Consider the following 23,885-nt stretch of genomic DNA (forward strand, 5'->3'; position numbering starts at 1 on the left):
ATATTTTTTTAAAAAAGGAAAAAAGAATAAAGGAAAAAAATTTTCTCCTGTGATAAGAACTCTTAGGATTTACTATTTTGCTTATTTACTTATTTTATTGAAGTATAGTTGATTTTACAATGTTGTCTTAGTTTCAGGAGTACAGCAAAGTGATTCAGATATACATATATATATATTTCAGATTCTTTTCCATATAAGTTATTATAAAATATTGAGTATATTTCCCTGTGATTTACAGTAGGTCCTTGTTGGTTATCTATTTTATGTATAATACTGTATATGAGTGTATTATATATAACACTGTATATATGTTACTCCAAAATTTCTAATTTATCCCTCCCCTCACCTTCCCTCTTTGATAACCTTAAATTTGTTTCTATGTCTGTGAGTCTCTGTTTTGTAAATAAGTTCATGAAATGGAAAGTATTATTTGAGCCAAACTGAGGATTGTAACCTGGGAACAGCCACTCAGAAAGGTCTAAGAACTATTTCTCAGAACCTAAAAACAAGTTTGGGGCCAAAGAACAGTTGTATAAGGTTTTGAGACAGAGAGCTGTACGTTAAGTGATGTATTATTGACAGTTTATACAGTCTAATGAGTCGTGGGTCATTGGGGTCCCTTACAAGATCAAGAAGAAATGTTATCTTTTAAGGAGTTGTCTTACTAATAGTGGAGAAGGGAACAGCTATCCAGTCTAGTATTCTGGCTTGGAGAATTCTGTGGACTGTGCAGTCCATGGGGTCACAAAAAGTCACGCATGACTTATTCATAACTGGCCTGGAAAATCCTATGGACAGAGGAGTTTGGCAGGCTATGGTCACAGGGTCACAAAGAATTGAATATGACTGAGCAGCTGAGCATGCAGGCACATACTTGCTGATACTAGGAGAATGCTGCTCTTTATGTTGAGCAGGTATTTCTGCTGATGGGGAGGTTTGGTCAATACCTAATATAGATACACAGTGCATAGTAGCGGGGAGAGAGCAGGTCAAAGAGAAGAGAAAACTTTTTCACATTTAAGTTTTTAGGGGCTTCCCTGGTGGCTCAGTGGCTAAGAGCTTATGTTCCCAATGCAGAGGGCCCAGGTTCAATCCCTGGTTAGGGAACTAGATCCCACATGCTGCCACTAAGAGCTCACATGCTGCAGCTAAAGATCTGGTACAGCAAAACACATTTTTTTGAAGTTAATAGTACTTTAAAAAGTTTGTTTCTTGTTGACATAAAATATTAATTTTATTTCATAGTAATAAATGTATAACATACTATATGTTATTCAATGTTTAATAGTAAGAAGTAATTTCGGGATTTCATACTCAAGCTTTGCTTTTTTTGAAATAGTTTTCCATTTTCTTCAGGTAAACCACAAAAATCAAGAAATTTTTGGAGCCAAGGTATATTTACATAGCAAAGAAACTTAAGCAGTTGTGCTTTGGCTCCAAAGTATGAGAACATACTTTTATTTTCCAACTTAGCCAAAACATTATAATGTTTTAAAATTGTGGAATAGATAGCAAATCACGGACTAAAGGAACATATCCAAACCTTCTCCAGGCCAAAAAAAAAAAAAAAATCAATTTTACATGTAAAAATATGTAAAATATTTAAAAGGAAGAAATCATAATTTTCTAAATTCAATTAAGTAGTAAAAGAAAAGGTTGAAGCTTTCAGGAATTTTGAGATAACAAATGACCGGGCAAAGCTTTCTTGTTCAGCTAGCCTCTAGGCAGAGTCCATGCTAAATAAGAGGCTTTTCATTCAACCTGGTAATGGGAATCATCCATCACCTTTGTCTCTGAGTCCAGCCTTAAACCCTTCCTCTAGTGGAGAACATTATTAAACGTTTAAAGAAAACTGAAGTCATAGAGCGACATTTCCCCAGCTTATGATAGCATCGTTAATCAATGAAGACAATTTGTACATTGTCTTTGGAATGTGAATGTAGAACGGGTTTAAATATTTCAAATCCTCAGAGCCTACTTAAAAACAGATACTGATAACACTTTCTCCAAGCTGTTTATAAATGACTTTATTTGCAGCTGTGGTCAATATGTAAGTTATTTCACATGCCTATCACAGAGCAAGTGCATAATAAACATTTGTTGTACAAATAAGTGTTAAATAACATACAAACAATCAGATCTGCTGTGTCACTTCTGCAACATTAAACAACATTTAACCAACTCCAGAGTAATCCGTTCTTCTCTATTTGTAATTTGCTTAATATAAAAGTGAAAGTGAAAGTGAAAGGGCTTCCCCTGTGGCTCAGCTAGTAAAGAATCCACCTGCAATGCGGGAAACCTGGGTTCGATCCTGGGTTGGGAAGATCCCCTGGAGAAGGAAAAGGCTACCCACTCCAGTATTCTGGCCTGGAGAATTCCACGAACTGCACAGTCCATGGAGTCGCAAAGAGTCGGACACGACCGAAGTGAGTTTCACTTTCACTTTAATACATATATAAAATCACATATATTTAGTTTACATTAAACTATCAACTTTATATTATTCATACCATTTAATAAAAATATTTACAATTGTGTATATTGATTTAATTTGAGAGTTTATTAAATGTCCTTAATGTACCTTGATAATATTGTATACATTGTAGGGAATCAGTTGTGCCCTTTTAATGAAAATTCTGAGAGCTCAGAAGTAGTTACAATTATCTTTTTATAGACCTAAAGACATAACACATTAAGTACTCTTATTTTATACATTGTAAGATATCTGTATCATCCCAGGTCTTTCTGCATTGTCTCCACTTTTCCACTCCTTTGCCCTTTACATTTTTCACATTTGTTTAAACTGAACTACTACATTGGGCAAGAAAGGGTATATGCTCCTTCTTGCTTATTATTGTGAAAACATGCCTTTTTTGATAGAGAGGTCATATGAGCCAGCTAATGCACTGGCATGTGAACTAGCTTTTACTGCCAAATGAGTCAGCTGAGATAGGAACATTAATTTATTTGAAGGACATGAGTTGACAGGGCCATAAAGAGATATTGGTATAGCTTAATGGAACAAACTGTCAAGAAAACATAGGCTGGGTGTGGTGTACTTCGGCAAGCATCAGAATGTTTCCAAGTTCACAAGTTTCTGCCTTTCTTGATTTGAAATGTTGTCTCATGGATTTCTACACTAAAATGCAAATACCCCTAGAGAAATGACACATTAAATTATTATTAGGTGTTTATATTAGACTGAAATTGCTGATATTCAAACATTTCGACCTACATAGGTAGTACTTGTATCGGAGTCAACATCATACCTTCATAGGAATAGTTTATCAGATTGCCTTGTTACTGAACTAAAACTAGGGAGAGGGCAGAGATCTTTACTAAAGGGAAAGGTTTGAAGTGTGAAACACTACCTAGAGTCTGCCATATTATCAGGGCCGGATAATACCTCCCTCATTCCAGACATATTAATTCTGTGATTGCCTCCAAGGTTACATTAGTTGTTCTGGTGGCCATTTAATATTCATATAAAGTTTATAATGCACTTGTGTAAGGCTCACTGTAGACAGAAATCCCTCCAACTTTTTCATTTAGGTTGATTCCATATCATGTTTTCTATGACTTGCCCTTGAAAATTGATTTTTGGCATCTATATTCTAGGACTTAATGTTCACCTCTGTAAAAATTCACTTGAATTCAGCTATCCATTCTGATTACAGGTCACTGAGAACTGATTAAGATTATGGATTTTGGAGTCAGGCAAACCTGAATTCTACTAAACCTAACTGCTTTTTAATAGCTGTTGGAACTTCAACAAGCCGCTTAATATTTTTGAGCCTAAGTTACTCATCTTTACCTTGCAATAATACTGCTCAGTGTTGTTTAATGAGTTCCATGTGGATCAGATGAGTCATTGCGCTAATTCTGCACATTCAAAGGAAAGACTAGCCCTTGTCAAGCTACTGGGAGATAACCTCTGATCCCTTGGTGTATCTTGCCTGACAAGGATGCTTCCCTGGACCTGAGACCTTGGCTACACTGAATCAGTCTGACCTCTGGAAGGCCAGAGACTGAGCCTCTAAGGTCAGTCATTCAGGCACTGCACGTGTGTGTTAGTTGCTCAGTCGGGTCCGACTCTTTGCAACACCAAGGACTGTAGCCCACCCGGCTCCTCTGCCCATGGGATTCTCCAGACAAGAATACCGGAGTAGGTTTCCATTCCTTTGTCCAGGGGATCTTCTTGACCCAGGGATTGAATCCGCGTCTCCTGCCTTGCAGGCAGGCTCTTGACCGTCTGAGCTCTTAAGGACTCTTAACGGAGCTCTTCACCAGCGAGGCCACAGGCCCTGTATCCCTACATAATTGATCCCCAGTTAAACTCTGGTACCAAGTCTCAGATGAGCTTCCCTGATGGGCAACACTTGACGCATATTGTCACGTTTCACTGATGGGAGAGGTAAGAGCTGTCCTTGGGACTGCACTAAGTGAGGTCATCTGGAAGCTTGCACCCGCTTCCTCCTGGTGCCTTCATTCCATGTGCCTTTTCTTTTTCCTTATTTTAATCTGTATCCATTTTCTGTAATACACCATAATCATGAACATTATAGCTCTTCTGAATGTTGCTGGTCCTTCAAGCAAATCCAGTCTAAGACTGGTCTTAGGGACTCCTGGCACATTCACTTTATGCCAACTATATACCCTCAATGAAATTATCTAACCTCATTTAGTTTCACTTTCCTCATCTGTAAAATAAAAATACCTGCTTTGCAGTGAAATTCTGGCAGCCAGCCTACACTGTATTTCCTTCGCAAGCATAATTTGAAGAGTTACTATAGGAACTCCAGGAAAATGTAAAGTACCAGCACAAAGCATAGGTATTCAACAAAAGTTAGTTCTCTTAAGCAATATTGTTTGTGAGTTCTTATCTCTCTCCTCTCTCCCCACCCCTATATGCAACTGTCTGGACTAGGAGATTTAACTTCAACGAGTACAGTGATGTCCTCTTCCAACCCTTCTGTCCCCCATGGACATCCTCCTCCTCCTATCAACTGATTACTCTTTATTTTCATCCAAAAATCATTCTCGATGGAGAAGACAGGCGAAGTAGAAGCTTTGCTTGACCTTTATTATTTATTGGCCTCAAGCAGTAAATATATCTCTTTCTTGATCTTCTTTAAAAGTTCCATTTTATTTTCCTGTCTCTGGTATTTTCTTCCTGTTCCCAATAAAACTTTTCTGGCCTTACTCCTACATATTTGTGGTACTTTCTCATATTCATCTTTTATTATCTACCCTTTTAAAAAAAATTCTTTGCCTAATTAAAAAAATATTTTATTGTTACATGTTTTTCCTAATTACAAAGAAATGTATAGTCAAAATTAAAATAATTAAAATACTTATTTAAACTTTCTTAGAAGTTCTGCTCTAAAGAAGTCACAATGTATTTCTTTTATCTACTTCAGCTCACAGTAGAGATCCTTGTGCTACTGGTTTCTTTAATTATCTTACCATATTCCTCCCTATTAAGACAATTCTTGATGCAATAAACAGAAGGGTTTCTTTCTGGAGAGTTTCTGGCTCTCTCAAATTTCGTGCAATGAAACATATCCATCTTTTCTCTAAACTTTAAAAATCTACCCTTTTGTCAAGTCCATGGTATAGATTTGAGCTTTCTCTTTTGGGTATCAGGAGCACATTTTAAAATGAGACTCAGGTTATATTCTCTGTATGTCCTCATCAAGTACTATTTTCTATGATTCTATCTCTATAGAAAGTGGCACAGATGACCAACAACTACAGAAACGTTTGTAAAGAATTTGTGCTTAAAGCATTTGTGCTTAAAGCAAGAACCAGAGAAGTGCCCCAGCAAGGCAACCAAGGCAGAGCCAGGGACAGATTTGGAATAAAACCTGAAAGTCTTGTCAATTTTTAATTGCTGTTAATTAACAATCCTTCAAGGCACATGGGTAGGTGAGGACAGCATGGAAGCTTGTCTAGAAAGTTGAAGTTTTATATAGCATTAGGTAATCTTATTTTTCTTTGCTTCAGTTCCACACATATAAAATAGAGATTTAAAAATTGAAGCCACATGAGATAAGCTGCAGTGGGAATATACATATTTTTTGTGTCCAGCACTCTACTTTTCTGGGAACTGGTGCTAATTCTCCTCTATCTACACAGTTTCTGCTGAAGCTGTCATGTTTATTCATTCCTTTCTTCAACTACTATTTATTGAGTGCTACATCTGACACTAGTTCAGGTCCTGCAGATACAGCAATGAATAAAACATACAAACATTTCTCACAGAGCTTACGTCCTGATGGAGGAAATAAGATAGTAAGCAAAATAAGTAAATATTTGGTATGTCAGATAAAGCATGCTATGAAGAAAAAGCAAGCAGGAAAAGCAGCAAGGAAAGTGCTGTAGTTGAGGAATGAAATTAGTGAAGTGCTATGTTTGGTAGGTGGCCAGAAGTGGCTTCATCCAGGGTATTTTTGGAATTGGATCAAAACAGGATGGTCTGAATCAAGAATGTAGAGTAAGGAGTGTGGAGGGGAGTCTGTTAGAAGCAAAAGAGAAGAACGAAAAAGATACAAGAGAGTAGCATGAAAGGAGAATGTGGGGAGAGAGGGACAAAAAGAACCTCTAAGGTTCTGCATAATATTCTGTACACTTCTGATAAACTTTTCCAAAACAAATCCTTCTGATAAATTCCAAGCTGAAATGAATCAGTTTTGGTCACTCTCAAATAAAGAATCCTAACTCACACTTATATTAAAATAACTTATAAATGTAATGCTCACCCAAAGTGGGAGCTGCTGTTACTTCAGAAAATTAGAAGTTGGTGCTTCTAATGACAAGAATGAAGATCTGATACAGAGTTGAATTAATTCTCCTGTTCCCTACATATGCAGTCACTTCAGTCATGTCCAACTCTGTGCGACCCCATGGACTGTAGCCCGCCAGGCTCCTCTGTCATGGGACTCTCCAGGCAAGAATACTGGAGTGGGTTGCCATGCCCTTCTCCAGGGGATCTTCCTGACCCAGGGATCGAACCTGCGTCTCTTAGGACTCTGGCACTGATAGGCAGGTTCTTTACCACTACCGCCACCTGGGAGGCCCTCTACTGTTCCCTGGCATCCAGGAAATAAAATGTACAAGAAATACTTATTTTGTTGTTTTCTTTGAATCACATTACCTCTGATCCTGCATTGGGCCTGTGGAAAATTCAAATGAAAGTGTTCTTTTTCACCCCCAGTTGTGACCTCCCTCTGCTCCCCCAACCCTAGAGTCACAACAGAATTGGAGAAGCTTACTGATGTCTAGACGACGGGTATAGGCTCTCTAATCTCCACGTCATCATTGTACAAGCCTGCTTTATACTTTCTCTCAAAGTCCCTGCCTCTCTGCTTCTACACCAAGAAGGGAGAACAGAAACTTTACAAAGGTTGAAGGATGATTTGCTCCCTAAGTTGTAGCCATCCCATCTGAAGTCAAGCAAACTTTCTGAAAAAGGGAAAATCCTGAAGGAGTCTCAGATGTTCACTAATTATGGGCCCTGTCAATCTCAGTTTCTCTCTTCTGATTTTCAAAACAATTCTCTTCTTTTCTGGAGTCCAAGGTAGACTGCATACAATGTTTTCATTTAGCTTAGGTTTTTATAATAGACCACAAGAGTAAGTAAATTCCTTCTAGGAATTTCAGCTTTTCACCCTACAAAAACTCTCCCTCTTTCTCCACTCCTCCTCAGATATTGGGTTTTTTTCCTCCTTTTTTTTCCCCTGGTATAATATATATCATAAAATCTCCCATTTAACCATTTAAAAGTGTACAGTTGTGTGGCATTAGGTACATTTACATTGTTGGGCACCCCAAAGATTTAATGAGGGTCTGGTGATCTGACTGAAGCAAAGGAGGGTTGGAAATATAGGAAGAAATAACTATTGTATTTTAAACATTGGTTTTTTTTTTTCCTCCTGTTCTTGAAAGAATGGGGTAAATTCAAATGGGATCCCATAATGGGTGATTCTGAGTAGCTAAGAGGCATCATTAGGATTCTAGACACTAATGGGAAAAAAGATGATGCAGAGAAAGGGTGATTGTAAGGAATTTTCTAAGAACAGTGAACACAAACTTGATCTGTCTCACAATACTCATAATACCATTTAATTTATCTGGGGAAGTAAAATGAAGAATTTTTCTTCATTTTGCCTTCTACCAGGATCAGAACAGTGTTCCTGAATCTTATTTGGGAGTGAATAACTTTGAGAGGTCTCAAATCAAAAGGAAAGTTTAATTTTATGAACTGCAATAATGCCTAAGCAATGTGTTACTAAAGAATGCAATCCATACAAGAATTACTATTAAATGTCTTAGAATTCTTAAGAATTGAATGTGAGTTGCGGGATTTAAGGTGTGGAAAGGCTTGCATGAAGGGTATCAAAATAAACCCACAAGATTTAGCACTGGCTTGGCCTTGAGTTTTCTTTTAGGAATTTGAAGAATTCATATCCATTTATGTGTTCCCAAATATTTAAGTGCCTACTCTGTGTGAGGCACCGAAATACAACATTAAACTAGGTAAAACAGATTCTTTGCTCTAATAGAGCTTACGTCTAGGTGTATTTTAATTCTGAATCATGAATCCAAGAGCACAATACATTGAATAAAGCAGTTAACCACGCGAACCGTAGTTCTTCACAAGCTGCAGCAGAAGTCAGCATTCTATTAGTAAATTTTCTGTTCCTGGATGCTGGGTCTTCTTAATTCTTAAAAGGGATAGGGGAGAGATGTGAAGATACTTCTCGCCGAAAATCTACATAGGCTTGGTGTTTGGGTTCGGAAACTGTGACTTACACCTGCGGCACCGAATTAACCCTACTTAACAAGCAAACAGGATGATAGAAGGAAAACTACTCCATCAGAGCCCTCAGAAGGGTCAGCGACTCTCAGCCAGTACGAGGAAAGCAAAGACTACAATTCCCACAAGCCCTTGCGATTCCACCCACCCGGGTAGCTTCGAAGCAAGGGAAAGGCAGGAGGGATGTCGGGCGCACTGCTTGTTGCGTCATTAGCGTGCGACTCGAGGCTACAAAACCGGCGTGGACTACAAAAGCATGGCAGCTGCTGAGGCGGCGGCGGTGGTGTTGTCGTCCTCTTTGAAACCAGACCCAGCCCCAGTCCCCGAAAGTGCAGGGACAGCTGCAGCAACGGCCGCCACATCCTCAGCGATGGCTGCAGCCGCGGCGCTTGCGGCCGCGGCCAGGACCGGATCGGAAGCCACGGTCTCCAAGCCCGCGTTGGCCTCTAAGCTGCTGTCGCTGAGCGGCGTGTTCGCTGTGCACAAGCCCAAAGGGCCCACTTCAGCCGAGTTGCTGAATCGGCTGAAGGAGAAGCTGCTGGCAGGTACTGCAGCCGGGTGGGGACCAGGCGGAGGCCATGCGGTCGCCGCGAGAGCGGAAGCCGCACGGAGCACGCTAGGCTTTTTGCCCTTTCAAGGCTCAAGTGATAAAAAGAAGGGAAAGGGAGAACGACCACTGAATGTATAAGCTCTGGACAGAAATCTGGAGCATCTCCGGCTAAGACTTGTCCTAACGTAAACTCCTGTAGCCTAGTTGGCAGTTGTCGTTCTCAAGGGAAGAAAACAAGAAAAAACAAAATCTACACACCCACAAATAAACCTCTGCTCTTGGGCATGCAGACCAATTTTCTGTAATCTAATCCCTCAGAAACCTTTTGTTTGGCTCACGTAAGTGAACTGTACCCAAATGAATCACTGGCTCTCTACACTCCAAAGCTGCTTTCTTAAAAATATGTTGGAAATGTGGATATTACTTAACCAAGACTTAACACAGTGTTTTTCAGAGAGTGGACATGAGAATTATTTAAAGTCCCTCGCACAGATGCAGATGCCGATGCCTAATCCTTACCCTGTCAGAATAGTGATTCTGAGGGTATGGGGTGTTTTTAGGAAACTCCATCTTTAAACTGTTGTTCCTGGTGATTTTGGTGTAAGCAGTCTATGGACCACATTTTGTTGAACACTATAACTTGGTCATTTCTAAGAGCATTCTTTTTGTTTGTTTCTTTATATACACTGGGAGAATATTAGAAAATTCTAAAGGATCTCTCAGTTTGTCAATCCAGTAGTTCGTTTCATACAGTGAAATCAAGGAACTTTTAGGGTTTTTTTTGACACCTGCAATAAGTCAAATCTGAAAGACACTGACTCCTCCTTAACTGAGCTTATAGTAGTAATTTCTGTAGCCTTTGGTGATAAAACTATTTAACTAGCTTTTCAAGGCCCTCCAGAGCCTGGCCCTGGCTTATTTTTCCATCAAATCAGTACAGGAAATTTCTTCTTTGAATAGTGTCCCCTGGCAAATGTTACTGCTTTCCTTTTTATTGCAAAAACAAAGTATTCTGGTAGGAATTTGTTAATTAAAACTGACACAGGTTCAGATGTTTGTTGGTAAATTCCTGAAGATATTTAATACCTGTGTTATATCTGGTCATTCTTTTGTTATACTTTCATTATACTTTGTTACCTGTAAGGATGTTGAAGGAAGGAATTATATCAGGGACAAGCCTTGTGGTGTCATCATGGAGTTTTCCTTCATAGAATTGCTTTCCTTTGGCCTTCATTGTTAGCTAAGCTATGGCATTTTTGTTCCTCAAAGTAATAATTTCTGTTCTTTCTTTCAGGTGGGTTTCTCATAGGATTAAAGCCATAGCCTGGCTTTCTGGTTAATTGATCTCCAGGAACTGAAATTTCTTGTTGAAACTTAGTTAAAATTGATGGTTTCCAAGCTGTTGCTGAACTGTCTTCTGGAGGCCACTCACTCAGAAGTAGACATTCTCATCACTCTCCATTTCTTTATTGCTTGTGATTGGCTGATTCTATATTTATGTTAGCTAGACCAGGGCTTTCTAAATGCTGTTCTGACTGGTTGTCAGAATTTACCTGGAAGGTTCTCTTAAAGATACAGATTCCAGAACATAACATTCTAATGCCAGCCGGGTTTGACAATAGCTGATTTAGGCCACAGTCAGTTGTCACGGCCTCTATTAATATTCCTTGCCTTTCCTTACATTGATTCATCTGGCACTGAAATCTCTGCTCTTCTGTCTTTTTGAAACCTTCAAGGCCTAAAACATAGCAGAATTTTATAGCTCGAAAAGATCTTGGTAAATATTCATCATCCATGATGCCAGTGGGGTGAACCAGATTCCAACATAATAGAGGCCAGGTGTCTTCAAACTTGGAAAAAGGGAAAAGCACAAAGGGAAGACAGTAAACTTTAGGGCCTCCATTCTCCAAGCACCTTTAAGTTAAAAATGCAAAGAGTTCCCAAAATGTTTCTATAAGTACAATATGAGAGAGCCATAATGGGTTACAGGTGAAGGTGAAGGGTTTGAAGTCTAAGCCTAACCTTACAGGTTCACGTTAAAGCATATCCTCATGTCTCTCCAAACATGGTGATGTCGTAATCAGAGAGTAACATTAGGATCGTGTCCCAGAATCCGGAGTTCTAACTCACCAAGATGGTAATTAAGTGGTGATTACAACCCAGCGCATCCTTTTGGCCATTTCACCTGGCTTCTCCACTGTGGCTCTGCCTTCTCTCCTTACCTCGCTCTGTCCTTGCGTTTCAGGTTCTTTTACTCTGTTTTCCATCTTCTCTGTGTCCGTGGTAATGCATGCATGCTCAGTCGCTTCAGTTATGTTGGACTCTTTGCAACCCTGTGGACTGTAGCCCACCAGGCTCCTCTGTCCATGGGTTTTCCAGGCAAGAATGCTGGAGTGGGTAGGTAGCCATTTCCTTCTCTAGTGGATCTTCCCAACCCAGGGATCGAACCCTGGTCTTTTACATTTCCTGCATTGGCAGGTGAGTTCTTTACCACTAGCGCCACCTGGCAAGTAAGGATGGTTTTATGGGTTTGGAAAGATAGAGATCAAGACGGCTCTTCCTGCTTCTCTCTGCATGCTCATTTGAAGTCCGGTGGCCAGTATTCTCTCAATATGTTGTTATTTACCATGATGACGATGATGGTAACAGCATATTGGTATAGAACTTTGAGTTTCCAAAGCACGTTCAGGTAGCATTATTTGATTTTATTCTTTACACTAGGAATATGAGATAGGCCAGGCTAGCATCTTTTGTTTTTTTCCTTTTCTCTCTTTAAAATCTAAATGCTTTGGAGTATAAGTGGCATCTTAAACTGTTACCTTCTTCCCATGTAACCTTTTGTTGAGATTAGCTTCTTTAAGGAATTGGTGACTTTTGATTAGGAGAGGAGGGCAGATATACAGATAGTCTGGGAACTTAGTATTCTCAGAAGTAACCCTGTATGAGATATGCTGCAGATGTTTAGGTAGCTGGAGTGGCCAGCAGAGAACACCAGGGGACAAGAGAGATTTTAGAGATGCAATTGAGGACTTTTAAAACTAGCTGCCTATGTAAAAACTTCTTTTCATCATCCTCCATCTACAAGCCCACTACTGCCAGGAATTCACTGGATCTTTGTGGATTAGTGTGGATATTTACCCACTTAAAAAATTTTTTTTTCCCTTACAAAATGAGTTCTAGTTTTTCGACAACTAATTTGGGAATACTGTTTCTTTGTAATTTAGATAGAGTCTGTATATTTAAAGTCTGTTCTTCAGTAATGTTGTAATCAGTTCAGTCACTCAGTCATGTCCGACTCTTTGCAACCCTATGGACTGCAACACACCAGGCTTCCCTGTCCATCACCAGCTCCCAGAGCTTACTCAGACTCATGTCCATCGAGTCTGACACCATCCAACCATCTCATCCTCTGTTGTCCCCTTCTCCTTCTGCCTTCAATCTTTCCCAGCATCAGGGTCTTTTCAAATGGGTCAGTTCTTATAATCTTTATATATAAAGTTTGTACAATGCTTTTTATTTGTTTTGAGTATTCCATCCACACCACCTCATCCCATGGTATTGGAGATTCTACTTTGTTTCTCTCAGTAATTACTTTCTTTCTTTTTTTTTTTTTAATCCCAATTACTCTCAAAGAAGCTGGAATGCCTTCTCCAGAATGGACCAAGAGGAAAAAGCAGACTTTGAAAATTGGGCACGGAGGGACTCTAGACAGTGCAGCCCGAGGAGTCCTGGGTAAGAGATTCGAATGGAAATTTGATGTAACTGCCACTTATATTAGAAAGAAATATTGATTAAGAACAGACAAAATTGACTAAAGCTATGCCATTTTCAGTCTACTTGGAATATTTCACATCTACTATAGATTTACAGTGCCATCTTCTCAAGAAGCCCTTCTGCAAGGTATAGAAGGCTATTAGAAATAGCCACTTTCATGTGTGGAGTGTGGATGAACCTTGAGAAAGGGTGTGTATCTGTGCAGAAAAGAGTTAACACAGCAAGTCTGAGTTCACTATCTTTCTGAAGGCCTGCCTGCATTTGGGGACCTGGATTTGGGGTTGAACCCACCCTTCCCCATCCGATAAGCGCGTTTTGGTGTTCCTCAGTGGTTTGTGTAAGCAGTGTGATTTATGCTGGACACCTGCTCTCCATCTTGGAATCTGCAGTTTTTGTCCCACCATGCAGTGAGAGGGTGCCTGGATAACCATTCCTCTCATCCCCTCCAGTAAAAACTTTGGATGCTGGGTTTCCAGTGGGCTCCCTTGAGCAGGAACATTTTACACATGTTATTCCTTTTTCGATTATGGAAGGATAGAGGATCCAGTTGTGTAACCTTAGGATGTCACTGTAGGTAAATCTTAGCCATGGATGAATCTTTCAGCGTGGGATAGTCTTGGGGACTCCTGACAAAGTATATGACTGTTTGTTTTTTTGCCTGTATCTTCAGAAGATGAACCTTGTAGTTCCTCAGAGGAAGTCACTTTCTCTTGGGGACATTAGTTAAGTGTCTTACTGCATGTGGAGGAAGACTGATAGAATTGATTGAGGGAAGAAGAGTCATTTGTCTTTTTTTCTTCCACCTTTTTAGTTTGTTTGGGGTTTTTTTTTGCATCTAGTAGAGGTTCTGAGGGAACACCTCAGTGGCTCTGTGGTAAAGAATCTGCCTGCAATGCAAGATCTGCAGGAGATGCAGGTTCAGTCTCTGGGTGGGGAAGATCCTCTGGAGCAGGGAATGGCAGCCCACTCCAGTGGAGAATCCCATGGACAGAGGAGCCTGGCGGGCAACAGTCATAGGGTCGCAAAGAGTCAGACATGACTGAGATGATTTAGCACACATGCAGAGATCCTGAAGTCTGCCTTTTTAGACTGCCACAGTGTGTATCCGCAGGATGGGGTATGTTTTTAGACACCTTTTTATAACTGTATCCATAGTCACAGAAATAGACATTTGGAATTCCTATTTCCCCCTGCCCCACATACTAGGAACAAACTTTTATGGAACAAGCCTACCTTTTTACATGCCCTGGTGTTTTTTATTTTACTCTATTCCATTTTTTTTTACAATGTTGATCATAATCCTCTAAATTGATTTCATGCTGCCCTAATGGAATGTGACTCATGCTTTGAAAAATACTGTGCTAGAGCATCCAATCCATTTTATTAGAGCTAAAATTAGATGCAAATAAAAACAAACCTGATCTAAGCCAGCCAAAGGAAATGAATGCTTATTTAGAAGAAAAGGATAAAATTGGTGAATAAAATTATATTTTTCAAGAAAATTGGAAACAGTATATAATTTGCATTTTCTAAAATTACAGATTTTATGTGATGCATGTTGGCAGAAACATCTTTACTTGAGGTTAAAACAGGAAAAAACACATGAAAATTCATTTTCTGAGTTAGAGAACTTGAATAGGCAAATTCTGACATGTTAACTGTTTCTTACCATAATAATTGATAATCATTTATTGAGCACTTACTGTGTGTGAGGTCCTGTAGTTAGTGAGTGGTGAGATCAGGAGTTGAACCTGGACGTGCTAAGTGTTAAAGCCTCTGCCCTAACCTAGGATGGCAAATAGCTGGTACTCCTACCCTTGTTCCCCTTGTCCGCAGCAGAAATGACTAATCAGTCAGCATTCTTTACCATTCCTTCCAGAAGTGGGTTCATGATTCTTGTCAGTTCAGCTCTTCTTAAGCTCTTCCATTTTCTAAGGTGTCCACGCGTGCTCAGTCGCTCAGTGGTGTCTGACTGCGACCCTATGGACTGTAGCCCACCAGGCTCCTCTGTCCATGGGATTCTCCAGGCAAGAATACTGGAGTGGGTTGTCATTTTCTCCTCCAGGGGATCTTCCTAACCCAGGGATTGAACCCATGTCTCCTGTGTCTCCTGCACTGGCAGGTGGATTTGTTGCCACCGAGCCACTTGGGAAGCCCCTTTCTAAAGCACAGGAACATAAGTCCAAGAAGAAAGGGAATAAAATGTGTGTTTATTTATGAATAGACCAATTGTATTAATTTATGACTGTTGTTATTCATTGGCATGCAGAAAATAGTGATATTCAAGGCACTGGGTAAAGAAGTTTATTTTTTACCCTAAATCTAAGGGATCTTGTTGAAAGCTTCCATTTTAGTATTGTGAAGGGGTGGCATTTGGCAGAGATTTGTGTGAGTGGAAGAAATTGCGCTGGAAATAATTTTCTATTTAGAGGGTTAATTTATATTTGATCACACATGTCCTTCAATATGATATAGTGTGTTCGTATGTCAAAATTATTAATTTTTTTCCTAATACCTGTGATTTCTATTGAGAAATAGTTTTTTAAAAAGTAGATATTTAGTCACAGATTAAGGGAAGTTTGTTGTCTAAATTCTACAGACTGTTAAGCAAAGTTGATTTTTGGTGTAAGGTGAAATGAACACTGGGGTGTAATCATCATGGGTTGTATACTGGCTACTTTATTTACTAAGTACGCACACCCTGAGCAAATCCCATAACCTCCCAGAACTTCAGTTTATCTCTTAAAAAGTGATAGCATCTACTGTAATTCTCAGGTTTATTGGACTGTCTTAGGAAATGTCTCGGAGAAGGCAATGGCACCCCACTCCAGTACTCTTGCCTGGAAAATCCCATGGACGGAGGAGCCTCATAGGCTGCAGTCCATGGGGTCGCTAAGAGTCGGACACGACTGAGTGACTTCCCTTTCACTTCACTTTCATGCATTGGAGAAGGAGATGGCAACCCACTCCAGTGTTCTTGCCTGGAGAATCTCGGCCGGGGACGCCCGGTGGGCTGCCGTCTCTGGGGTTGCGCAGAGTTGGACACAACTGAAGCGACTTAGCAGCAGCAGCGGCAGGAAGTGTCTATAGTATACTGATACATACTCTACCCTGTGAAGAGCTTTGTTAAAGGGCTTTTTGTATTATTGTTGTTGTTTTTAACAAAACTGGACCTAGTGGAAAAATACTTTTACTTTCAACATTTTAGGCTGTTTTTGCTGTTTTGAGGGGGAAATATTGATGGTAAAGATTTAAGAGTTTAGCTGACAATTTAAAATATAATCTGAAATTCAGGTTTATAATTCTATTAGCCTATATTTTATATAAGTACTAGAAATAGTTATAAAATGTTTTCAAATGTTAAATAATTATTACATATAATACATATATATTATATATAAAGCATATATAATTCTATAAAGAGGGCTTACAAAATTCTGAACAACTCTGTGATAAGCAGAATAATGACTTCGCTAAAGATGTCCGTGTCCCAGTCTCCAGAACCTATAAATATGTTAGATTACATAACAAGGATGCGTTACAGTTGCACATGGAATTAATGTTGTTGATCAGTTGACTTTAAGAGACATCCTGGCATATCCTGGTGGATCCAGCATAATCACAAGGGTCTATAAATTGGAAGAGAAGGCAGAAGCGTGTCAGAGAAGATGTGGCGATGGAAGCAGAGGTTGCAGTGATGCGGTTGCTGGCCTTGATGAGGAAGGGGGTCCTGGGCCAAGGAAGGTAAAGAGCCTCCAGAAACTGGAAAAGGCAAGGAACCTCCCCAGGGAAGCCTCTACATAAAGGTTCTCCCCTCAGGCCTCCAGAAAAGAAGGCAGTGTCTTGACCCCTTGATTTGTACCATAGTAAAAGTCACCTCAGATTTCTGACCTCCAAAACTGTAGGATAATAAGTTTGTGTTGTTTTAAACCACTGTGTTGGTAATCTGTTGCACAAGCAGTAGGAAGATGATATTCAGTATAAATTACTTAAAATGGAACTAAGTTTTGATATACTATTTTGAAGTTTAACTTTAAAACTTAGAAAATTATGTCAAAAAGGTTAGAAAATACAAGAAAACATAAAGTGTAAAGTAAAAATTATCCATTTTCCACCTTCCAGCAATAATTTTTGTCAACATTGTGGTTATATTTCTCCCTAGCTGTTTGTCTATGCAGATTTTTTTAAATTGAGCTATTATATATATATACTCTGGGCTTTCCCGGTAGCTCAGCGGGTAAAGAATCCACCTACAGTTCAGGAAACACAGGAGACGTGGGTTCAGTCCCTGGGTTGGGAAGATCCCCTGGAGGAGGAAATGGCAAGCCACTCCAGCATTCTTGCCTGGAGTATCCCCACGGACAGAGGAGCCTAGCGGGGTCGTAAAGAGTCAGAAACAGCTGAGCCCTTGACAGAGTAGACTGTATACATGTACAAGCTGGGTTACTCTAAGATACCTTCTTGTTTCACTGTGGATCACTGAAGCAACAGAGAAATCGTCATCCATCCAGCCTTTTTTAACTATGATAGAATCAGACACATCAACCTGCTCTTAAGACACCCTGCACTCTGGCTGATAAACCCACTGTGCTCATCCTTGTGCCTGAGAATCTGTCAATTTGTTCCTTCTTTAGAACACACTTCTCTCGTCTGCATGTTCAAATCTTGTACATTCTTTAAGGCCTAATTCTGAATGCCTCAGTGAAGCATTCTCTGGACTCTGCGGCCATGTAGAGTAACCTCCTACAGTAGTTATCATCTGTGTGTTCATTTTGACACACCATGTATTGTTGTATTGTTATTTAATGTTATTCTCTCATTAATTCAGGCAAAATTTTTTTTTTTGAGCACTTGCTGTTTCCCTCATCTGTATTGTATTTTGCCCATGAGATTATAAGCCCTTTCAAAGTCAGGCTATGTGCTATTCCATTAAAAGTGTTCTTGGGATGGAGTGCCTAGTAGCTGCTTGCTTGCAAAATATTGATTGGGGTTTCTTGAATGGAATGAAACTGAATTGAATCTTTGTTATTATTATACAAAGTTTTTGCCTCAGCAGCAGGTGCTCTCATTTGAAGAGCGCTGTGCTGAACAGAGGATCCCGAAGGCAGAGAGTGTTTGTTAGCCCTTGAACCACTACGACTATCAAAGAAGCTGAGAGGGGCTTTGGGATAGACTTATGAAGGAGTGGGGATGTGAGCTGTGTTTCACAGGATGGACTTTAAATACTTTACAAAGAAGTTGGTGCTGTAGGCATTGGGACCCTATTGAGGATTGTTCAGAAGCTTTGTGCCGTGGAGTTTTCGGAAATGGTTATGAAATGGTATGAATTGGAAGAAGAAGAGATAGGATATAGAGCAGGGAGGTTGATTTGGGCTGGTGGCAGTGAGAGGAAAGCCTGGATAAGTAAGTTGGCAGGGGGATGAGGGGAAGGAGGTCTGCTGTTAGTCTGGTTGGAATTTTAATTCTAGCATTTACTGGTTGTGAGATACCGGGCAGAGTTCTTAGACTCTTATGCCTCAGTTTCCTCAGCTATTATAGAGGGATAATCGTATCATCTTGTTTTAAGGATTAAATGAGCTAATGAATGGAAAGCACTTAGAGTAGAATTTGATACATGGTAAACTCAGTGGATCATATCTGCTATAAATATTCATGATAATTCATTCAACTCGCCAGTCATTTCTCTTTGTTTCTTATAATCCTGAATTACGATGGTAGTATTGTGTGTGCTTTTACAAAATTGTATCCACTAATGAGAAATACTTCCATTCTTATGAAACTTTGCTTGCTGTTAAGTGAAGAAATGATTACATCCTCTCATCTTTGGCTGGTGAAATGTTTTGTTACAAGGATAATGTTTGAAACTGAGGAGACATGTGGGCCATTGTACTTTTTATTTGGTCCAGGCAAACTATTATACTCTCCAGACTCAAATTTTACCCTGTATTATTCTTTGTGTCTGGTTGATTTGTTATGTTTCTATTTTCTTGATTGTATACTGCTGGGCACAAATCATCCTTAAATGGTTCATTAGTTATGATAATAGCTTTTGCTTTGTTTAATAGTGGACTCTGTCAGGGAGTTTATCATACCAAGATTAGCTGTAGCATTTTTTTTCACTGATGCCCATATAAAATTCCAGTGAGTCCTTGGAGATTTTTTCAAAACTTTTTGTTATCTAATTGTCTGGATTGAGGTTTCTAATATTATGTTTCACACTTAGAGAAAGAAAGAAAGTCTCTCCCCCACCCCCACTTCAGAATTTCTTACTTGCATGACAAGTTCAACTGATTGGAGTCATAGGAGCCCTGACATTATGCTAAATAAATGCTTTTTCTAACTTTACATAAGCCAGGAAATTGTGCCCAATGTATGTCATAAAGCACAGTTTTGAAGCCTAGTTTTCACAATACGATGTCGTAATATCTCTTTCTTTGATTTGTAGTGGTTGGAATTGGAAGGGGAACAAAAATGCTGACCAGAATGTTATCAGGGTCCAAGGTAAGAATACTGGAATGGTTCTGTTTTTCTTGAATGTTTTCATAATGACCTATGTGTTGGATTTTATCAGTTAAAAAATAAACTGTATAACTTGCTTGAATGAGTGTCAACCCTGGGTATTAATCACAGTGTCTATAATCATGATATTTGAGATTCAAAATATTGAGACTGTAAATTCATAATTGAAAAGTAAATTTGACTTATCGAAGCAAAAATTTTGTGGTACCCATAATTTAAAAATAGATGTGTTTAGTTTTTGTGAGGGATTTTTTGGTATGTTTCTTTTTGTTTGTATAATTATATGTCTTAAAGAAAGCTTACAGATCATAAATTCTGTTAGAAGATTTTTTTAAACCTTAGAATTTTTGTAGAAACAATATCATTTTGTAAGCCATGCAGTTTCCAACAAAAGACATGTTTTGTTGTGTTTACAAAATGTTTACTAACTAAAAGAATGGGGCTTCTTAAAGATGATGTTACATCATTCCTTGACTGCATCCAAAAGCACCTTTAAGGCTTTGAATAGGAGAGGGAGGAGGGATTAAGCAGGGACAGGACAGGTTCTAAACCTGTGCTTTAGGCCTTGAGTGAGAACCGTCACTGAACTGGCAAGGTGGAAGGAGCCCTGGGACAAGTCTAGCTGTCAGTGTTTCACCTCTCTGGGCCTCTTCCGGCTTTAAGAGAGATAATAATATCTGTATTCTAATTAGCAGCTAGATGCTGGTTTTAATAGCTTGGACTTGGGACCAGTGAAAATGGGGAAGATAGGAAATGTGGGAAATGTGGAAGGAAGATTAATATGCCATTAGGAAGGGGAGAATTTCAGCAAGTTCCTGGACTAAACTTTTTGTTTGTTTTAAAACCCTTGTTGCAAGTGGGTTATAAATAGTTGGTAAACTGCTTTCTGTCCAAATTTTTCCTTAGAAAAGAAACTGTGGTCAAAGACCGTTTAAGAAACTTACCATTTCACTGCAGACTTTTATTAAAAATATAATTAATATCAAATTGCTAAATAAGTTTCTAAGCACCTTCATTTTCTGAACTTATCTCATGGTGGGTACTGGCCCTTGGGCCAGACTGTTGAGGGCCAGGGGTCTAAGTAAGTTTTTCTTAAAATGAAAAGACCTGGAAAGCCTATTGCCTTTAACATCCCATTTTAGTTATTAGTTGGCATAAAAGCCTGTCTTTCAGTTGGGAAGGATCTTCATACCTTAGATAAGTGGAAGAATCTCCAAAATCACAGAATATAACAGTTGTGTTAGAATGGAGGAGTTTGACATTGTACAGTAATTTGTACAGTGTATTTAAATACTGACACGTGGAGGTTAGAATCTGTTTCTGGTACAGAATTTTCCAATTGCTTAATATATGTTTAATTCTAAAATATAGACCATGGTTATTTTGATACAAGATTATGGATGATTTTATTTAATTTTTTCATACTATTTGGTATTCTTCAAAATCTTTACAATGAAAACTCACTTTTTAATAAAACAAAAGATATATTTTACATTAAGGCATTTGTTTGTTTGTTTTCCCCACCAATATAAAATGTTAAAGTTCACTGAAATATTCATTATCCACCCCCCCTAAAAAAACCCATAAGTACATGTAACACATTATATGTTTTTGAAAGGTTTTACATGTAAATTCCAGACACATTTCCAGAAGTGTGATGACTGGAAAAATGCATACATCATTGGCTCTTGTTTAAATTTTATTTATCACAAATCATTTTGATATTCAGCTAGGAAAGCTGAATGTCATACAGTGAAATCACTGATCTTCAGATGACTGTAATATAAGTAGAAAACTCCAGATGTGTCTTATTATAGAGACCTAGTTCTTGGGTACTTCACCTTTGCAAAATAAGAGTCATTATTATCTTGGTAGCTGTTTGTATTTCTTACACTTTTAATTTTAGATTATGTACTTGTGGTTCAGCTGGTTAAGAATCCACCTGCAGTGCAGGAGACCTGGGTTCGATCCCTGTGTTAGGAAGATCCCCTGGAGAAGGAAATGGCAACCCGCTCCAGTATTCTTGCTTGGGAAATCCCAGGGACAGAGGAGGCTGATGGGCTACAGTCCATGGGGTGGCAAGAGTCAGATGCGACTTAGCAACTACACCACCACCACCACCACTCCTTATATGCATTCCTGCCCAGTCAGATCAGAGCAAGGTTTGAGAAAAGAGCCTTTCCTTGTCTTTGTCATTAGCTTTCTCTCCTATCTATCAGGCTTTGCTCTGCCAATGATCAACTTTATCTTGAGTCATTTTTTTCTTGCTGCATTCTCTTTCGGGATTCTGAGTGTATTATGTAAAAAAAGCACATAGGTTTTCTGTACAGTGCCTATTATAGAAAAGTTGCTCAGTAAATACGTTATTACTGTTTCCACGTGTTTCGTCTATCCCCAATCTCTTTTTCCTGAGTTACAGGCCTGTTGGATCGCTCTGACTACAGATGCCATAGACATTAATTTTATTCGAGCAATTTCTGTTGGAAATCTTGAATGCAGTTAATTTCATTCATTTTATTTCTATCTCTGACTTTTTGATGGCCTAGGCAAAAACATGACATTGATGAGGAAGAGGAAGCATGCCAGTTATTTAAGGAAGAGACTTTACTCTGGGTATTAAAGTCAGAAAGAAATTTTTTACAGTAAGGGAGATTGAATGATAGATAGTGGTTCTCAAAAATAGTTCTACAACATGTGTATAAGTGGCTCTGCATGAAATACAACAGGTAGAATGATTCTAAGGGAGTTAGGTGAACACATCCCTTTGACTTAACTTGATCTAAGTGTGGAATATAGCTTACCCAGAAGAAAGCAATAGATTCACAGTCCCTTTACTGTCTGAGCCAGTCATTCAGGAGAATCTGGATGGCAGGTGTACTTTGAAGTAACAGGCTTTGATGAGGTTTTGGAGTGTTATCTTTATTAGCTTCCTATATTGCTGATTAAAAGTTGGTTATTTATATGTGCTTTTGAAACCAGATGAGCCATGGAAGGGTTGATTACGAGATTGCTGGTGCCATGAAAATGCTCTTAACTAGCATTTTCCAGGTATAATGCTACTCGCATATCTATGTGGAGATAAACCATAGTGCCTGTAGGCAAAGCCAGCATTTCCGCAGAAAGCAGCTTTGTATCCCCTCCAATCATTGAATGGGTATCATCACTGGGGTATACAGATGTTTCCCCCAGATGTGTTCAGAGGACAGTAATTTCCCCCAGGTGTACACAAGCATTTTTAGGTTACCTAATCAGTGTCTACTGCAAAGTGTGACTTTAATAAAGCTCCTCCTGTGAAACTTAGCAGCAGCTCTCTTAAGATTGGAGCATCTCTAATCCACTTTCTCCAGAGGTTCATCCAATTTGTACCTTTTCTTTACACTCTATTAATATTCATTATATTTCATAAGTACTATATTCAAAATTTTGAAGGACTTAACATTTTATGCACTGTATAGAGCTGTTCCTTGTTAATGAAGATATTCAAAACCATGTTTCGGAGTGGTAGCATAATAAGCTTATCATTAATAAACTCATATTTCTGCAAAGTACTCCATCTTAAATTGCTCACATAGCTGCCGATTCTTTTCAGTGAGAATTCTGTTCCTTGCATTTTTCTCGCTAATTCCTGTGATCCTCAAAATGAAATCTGAATTTGACCAAGCGAGAAGAGAATAAAGAATATGTAGTACAGTGTGACCCAAGAGAGAAAGCAGAAGAATCCTCAGTTAACTGGGAGTGGTCTAATTCTTCACTTGTGAGTGATGAGCAGTTCTGAGAAGTGGCTTGTATCCTTTCAGAGAGCTTAAGATGTAGCCATTTCTCCTTACAAGAAACACATATGTACATTCTCTCTGCTATACTAGTTTTTATGTATTTAGCTTTTGTTTAAATGCATAATCAAATTCCTAAGACTGAGCTTGGTATTTCATATAAGAAATGATAATTTAAAATTAATTTTAATTGCATGTGGTATAAAATTATTGCAGCCCATGGGGTCACAGAGTCGGACACAACTTAGCGACTGAACAAAAACAGCAGATTATTGAATCCTGTGATGTTAAGTAGGTGATTATTGTACCATTATCTCTACTCCTAGATATATTTAAAATTTTCCCTTCACAATCTACACTGCCCAGTAGAAAATTGATTTTTTTTAATTTTTAATTTTTTTAAAGTAAATTTATTTTATTTGGAGGCTAATTACTTTACAATATTGTAGTGGTT

The 23,885-nt window shown here is 38.8% G+C and overlaps 1 protein-coding gene across 1 annotated transcript in view; it reads left to right on the plus strand.

The window, feature by feature from the left end:
• Positions 1 to 9,067: 9,067 nt before the first annotated feature.
• The window catches only part of TRUB1 (TruB pseudouridine synthase family member 1), a 31,306-nt gene continuing 16,488 nt past the window's right edge, over positions 9,068 to 23,885 (plus strand). Inside the window, exons 1-3 of the mRNA XM_065923395.1 lie at positions 9,068 to 9,363; positions 13,002 to 13,100; positions 19,588 to 19,643. Coding sequence (XP_065779467.1) covers positions 9,075 to 9,363; positions 13,002 to 13,100; positions 19,588 to 19,643 — 444 coding nt within the window. The 5' untranslated portion in view covers positions 9,068 to 9,074. The remainder of the gene's footprint in view (positions 9,364 to 13,001; positions 13,101 to 19,587; positions 19,644 to 23,885) is intronic.

Source organism: Muntiacus reevesi, chromosome 2 (assembly GCF_963930625.1).
Source record: "Muntiacus reevesi chromosome 2, mMunRee1.1, whole genome shotgun sequence".
Lineage (NCBI taxonomy): Eukaryota > Metazoa > Chordata > Mammalia > Artiodactyla > Cervidae > Muntiacus > Muntiacus reevesi.